General features: G+C 37.9%; 1 protein-coding gene across 1 annotated transcript; it reads right to left on the bottom strand.

The window, feature by feature from the left end:
* Positions 1-3,992: 3,992 nt before the first annotated feature.
* On the bottom strand, positions 3,993-4,592 carry LOC115713586 (uncharacterized). Its single transcript, XM_030642074.1, has one exon. It carries the CDS (start codon positions 4,590-4,592, stop codon positions 3,993-3,995), a length of 600 nt encoding a protein of 199 aa, XP_030497934.1.
* Positions 4,593-5,275: the final 683 nt, after the last annotated feature.

Below are 5,275 nucleotides of genomic sequence, written 5' to 3'. Positions count from 1 at the left end.
ATATATACTGCTGATGTGTACAATTTTGTATACGTGGACCAATAGAATTATAAATAAAAAATTAATTTTATTTTAATTTTTTAAATAATTTTTTACGTGGACCAATAGAATTGTGCCATGTGTACATTGTATCTACGTAGATGCACACGTGAACAGTCCAACATGATACTTAACACTTAAAATGGACAGAAATGTTAAATTGCTAACAAAAAGCGAGTATTGGGGATTTTACTGCCTAAATTTAAGTTTTGGGAGTTAAGTGAAACCAAAATAAAATTTTTGGGGGTTTTACCGCCATTTACCCTTAATAGAAATTTCCAACCACAATTTTGATTATGCAGTCATCAGGAATTTTAATTTTTACACATATACTACATAAATGACAATTAATAATTATTACTGATCACTCAAGATTTACTAATGAGAAATACAAAATTTAAGAAAACAGATAGGAAATATCTTTATTTTTGAGAGGAAATGAGTGAGAATGAATCAATGTACAATTCTTACAATATAATATTCCTCATATATGGTACAAATAGGTTAAATGATCCCTTATACCCAAATTAGGATGTACTTCAAGCAAGTATAATATTAAATCTATAACCAATCAGACTAAATGATTTTAATACGCCTTTTCAAGATGGAATGTACATATTTGTAACATGTATATTAGATAGTAACTCTTTGAATTGGGAGAAAAAAGAGGCTCAATGAGTAGATTGGCAAGGTTGTGCTTGGTGTTGATGTGGAGAAGTTTGAGCTGACCACTTTGAACTCGTTCTCAAACAATGTGACAATTAATGTCAACATATTTTGTGTGTTCATGGAAGACAGGATTCTCAGAGATGTGGATGGCAGTCTTGTTATTGCAATACATAAGGACATGTGTCGTGTGGTTGATACCAAAGTCTTTAAGGATAGCTAGAAGCAATATGAGCTCGCAGGTAGTGTTGGCCATGGCATGATACTCTACTTTATCAGAGGAGCAAGAGACTGTGTTCTATTTCTTTGATTTCCATGAGATGAGAGTTTGTCCCAAGAAAAGGTAATAACCCATGATAGATCTTTGAGTGTCGGGACAGGTTCCCCAATTGACATTAGAAAAGACCTTAAGTTGGAGATCATTCCCAACAAGGCTAGTTTTAGCATAGGCCTTGAGTTGAGGTGAAGAGCTATTGTAGAAGAAGAGACCTTGGCCAGGTGTGCCCTTTAGGTATTGGAGGATACATTGGACAGCTTGTAGATGAAGTTGACGGGGTGCTGAAAGGAATTGATTAAACCTGCTAACAATAAAGGAGAAGTTAGGTCGAGTGATAGTGAGATAAATGAGCTTACCAATTAAGCTTCTATAAAAGGTGAGGTCGGCCAAGAGGAAGTTGGTGTCCTTGTTGAGACGAGTGTTGGGTTCAGTTGGAGTGAAGCGACCTTGGCACCTAAATAACCTGTATCAGTTAGGAGTTATAAGGTAAAGGGTCTTTCGGAAACAAATATGTCTTTAGTAGACTGGCCAATTTCAAAGCCAATGAAAAAGCATAGTAGACCGAGGTCCTTGAGTTTAAATTTGGAGTCGAGTTACCTCTTGAATGTATCGACATTGGTGGTATTGTTGCTAGCTATGGCGATATCATCTACGTAAATCAAAACTACAAGGAAAGCATCATTAGTAGACTGAATGAAGAAAGAGTGATCGAAAGGTGACTGTGATACATTATCATTAATTAAAGTTGAGCTTAGCTTCGCATGCCATTGTCTCGATGCTTGTTTAACGCCATAGATACTTTTATTTAGTTTACAAACGACATTAGGAGGAAGTTCCCCTTTGTGTTTGAACCCTTAAGGAAGAGACATGTAAACTTTTTCATCTAAGTCAGCATGTAAGAAGGCATTGTTGATGTCCATTTGATATAATTGATGATTATAATTGACAACAAGGGCAAGAAGGACTTTCAATGTATTGAACTTTACAACTGGGGCAAAGGTTTCTAGGTAATTGATGCCTAGTTGTTGATTGTAGCCTTTGGCTACTAAGCAATCTTTGAATCGCTTAACCTCGTCATTGGCTTTGTATTTTATTTTATAAACCTATTTGCAACCAATGAAGTGGTGGCCAAGGGGAGAGATACATTAATTTAAGTTTTATTGGCAAGAAATGCCTCAATTTCATTGTCCATAGCTTTCCACCATTGATTCATTTTTGAAGATTGGAGAAAACTAGTGGGTTCAGAGACTGAGGGGCGCATAGGATGGTGACCCATAAAGTGGGAGAAAACTTATCATAGGATAAAAAAAAAGAGAGATGCGGTGAGCAGTAGAATACTCACATATGTAATCCTGTAAGTGAGTGGGGTGAACAATGGGGTGGACAAATTTGAATTTTGAAGGAAGAGGGACACTCGTCCTAGCTGGAGCCGCGACATTGTGTGTCTCGAATGGAGTGGTTTAGGGTACTATGCTGGGTACCTGATGATGAACACTAGAAGAAACATTAGTATAGTTAAAAAAGCATCAATGGTCGCACTAGAACATGTGCTCTTAACTTGAAAAATGTGTTCATAAAAAATAACTTCTAGAGAGTGAAAAAATTTATTAGTCTGATCGAGTAAGGTATAAGCTTTCATAGCAGCGTGATATCCAATGAATACACAAGCTCTTGATCGTGGGCTGAACTTGTGTCGTGAGCTTTCCAAGGTGAATGCATAGACAAGACAACTGAAGACCCGTAGGTGGTCATAGGAGGGCAACCTGTTATATAACAACTCAAAATAAGATTTTAAGTGCAATAAAGAAGAGGTTGTTCAGTTTATTAGATGGACAGTTGTATGTATAAAATAAGTCCAGTATGTTTGAGATAAACAAGACTGGAAGGCAAGGGCTCATTTAACATTTAAGATATGTTGATGCTTGCGCTCAACTACAAAATTTTGCTGAGATCTCTCAACACAAGAATGATATGGTGTGATAACTTTGGTTGAAAAGAACGACTGTAAGTGTAGTTTCTTTGCATTGTCACATTTGATGCCTTTGATAGAGGTAGAAAATTGATTCAATATAGGAGCGTAAAATTGTGGTATGATTGTTTGAGCATCATCTTTACTTTTGAGCATATAAACACAAGTGAACCTTGTGTGATCATCAACAATAGTGAGAAAATATCTATAACCTTCAGTGCTGATTGTATGAAATGGTCCCCATATATCTAAATGTATTAAATCAAATGGAGTAGTTGCCATGTTGTAAGCTGAGTTAAAAAGAAGTTTCTTTTTCTTAGCTAAGTGACAAATATGGCAAAGAGATATAGAAGAATTGAAATAAAAAAAAAAATCAATGTTTTATTCAATGATTTTGTAATTCGTATAGAAGGGTGTCCTAGGCGTAAATTTCATTTTGGACAACGATACAAGTATGAGTATTAACATTAGAATTACAAGTATTCTTATTGAAAACATAATTACAAGAGGAAGTCGAGACTGCTGGAGGTAAAAAGGATGTCCAACACGATTAGTAGTCCCAATCCGAATATTATGAGTTTTGTCCTTAGAAAAGTAAAATTGAGTATTTGGGATCTTCTATATTAGCAGAAATTGATAGAAGGTTATATTAAAAATTTGGAACATAAAGTATGTTAGAAAGGAATAAATGATCATTTAATTGCACAGTTCCAAACTTATGCACGAGTATTTTAAGTCCATTAGGCAGTGAAATATGAGAAGCAGCCAGGATTGTACAACAAAGAGGAAAAACATGTTATATCAAAACAAACATGGTGGGTAGCCCCATTATCAACTATCCATGATACAGATTTACCTATAAGGTTTGATGCCATTGGAGTGTTGACATCAGCCGCAGCTTGAGTTTGATGAATTTGCTGAGTGAGTTCTGTTATCATGTCCTGGAGAGAGGCTAGCTTGTTGGAGACTGAAGGAGAGGCAAAAGCGGAGGCAGAATTGACTGTAGGTCCCTTGGTAGGTTGGCCTCAAACTGTAGGACTCTTAGAGGACTGGCTGCGATCCGGTTAGGACGTTGTGTAGAATTAGTTTTCCATTTGTCACCATAACCAGGGGAAATCTATGGAGTATATAGTATTTTTCTGTCAAGTTCTCTGGCTTCTCACAGTGAGCGCAAAATGGGCGTATTTGCTTGTTTCGGGGAGGTTTTGACAAGGTACGAATCTTGCATTGCCTTTCATGTTGAATGATGGTGGCAAAGACCTTCGAAAGAGAAGGAAATGACTCAAGGATGAGTACTTGATCATGGACATCATGGTATAATTCTTTGAGACCTATCAAGAATTGAAGGACCTTCTCTTGATTCTGAAATTTTAGGTTGTCAACAGAAGCTTGACAACTGCAAGGAATATGAGGTAGCAACTCGTTGATCTCATCCCAAATGGCCCGAATTTTGGTAAAGTAAGTCGTGACGGAGTCATCTCCTTGGCATAGATCACTGCGGGATTCATTGAGTTCAAAGAGGCGAGGTTCTTTGCCTTGGCTGAATCTGTTAGTGAGCTCAGCCCACATAACCGCAACAATATCGAGAAACGTGGCACTGTTCTTGATGTCAAGGGAAACACAGTGGATGATCCAAGACATCACTATTTGGTTACATCGAATCCAAGAATGAAACAGAGGACTCGTAGGCACTAGTTGCGGAAGAATACCGTCATTGAATTCAGTTTTGTTTTTGGCATCAAGAGCAAGGTGAAATCTCTACGCCATTACTAAAAATTGTTGTCTGAAAGTGGTGGCGTGACAAGTATGAGACTAGGATGATCTCATGAGCCAAAGAAGTAGGGGTTGTCTTTGTTGGGAGAGTAGTTTTGATGATCCATTGGCTGAGAAGTGTGGGATGATAAAGGATGATGTCTCGCCTCGTGGATTAGAGGAACACCAACAGTGAAGTCTTGGCTGGCTTGCTCAGTTGCATAATCAAAGTCACCAATAGAGAAGTAACCAATGGTGATGGGAGGAGCACCGATTGGAGGTTGGGAAAATGAGACTCCAACCGGATTTGTATGACCAGAAGACAAAGGATTCATATCTTAATTTATTAGAGGAGATGGATCTTGAACAATCGGGTGAACCATGGGATCGGTTGTGTCAGTCAGTCTTGGATGGCAGAAAGAACCACAAGAACAGGTGTTGTCGATTTGAGAGGAAGTGGCAGGAGCAAGAGGGTGAAGGATGGATCCTAAGCCAGCTGCCATGGATGGATCAGAGTTTGATCTTAAGCCAAGAGCACCATGAGAGCCCACATCTAGAGGTAATGGTGGTCA

Source organism: Cannabis sativa, chromosome 4 (genome assembly GCF_029168945.1).
Source record: "Cannabis sativa cultivar Pink pepper isolate KNU-18-1 chromosome 4, ASM2916894v1, whole genome shotgun sequence".
NCBI lineage: Eukaryota > Viridiplantae > Streptophyta > Magnoliopsida > Rosales > Cannabaceae > Cannabis > Cannabis sativa.
The sequence above is the reverse complement of the archived record's forward strand: the minus strand, read 5'-3'. Positions and strand labels throughout refer to the sequence as shown.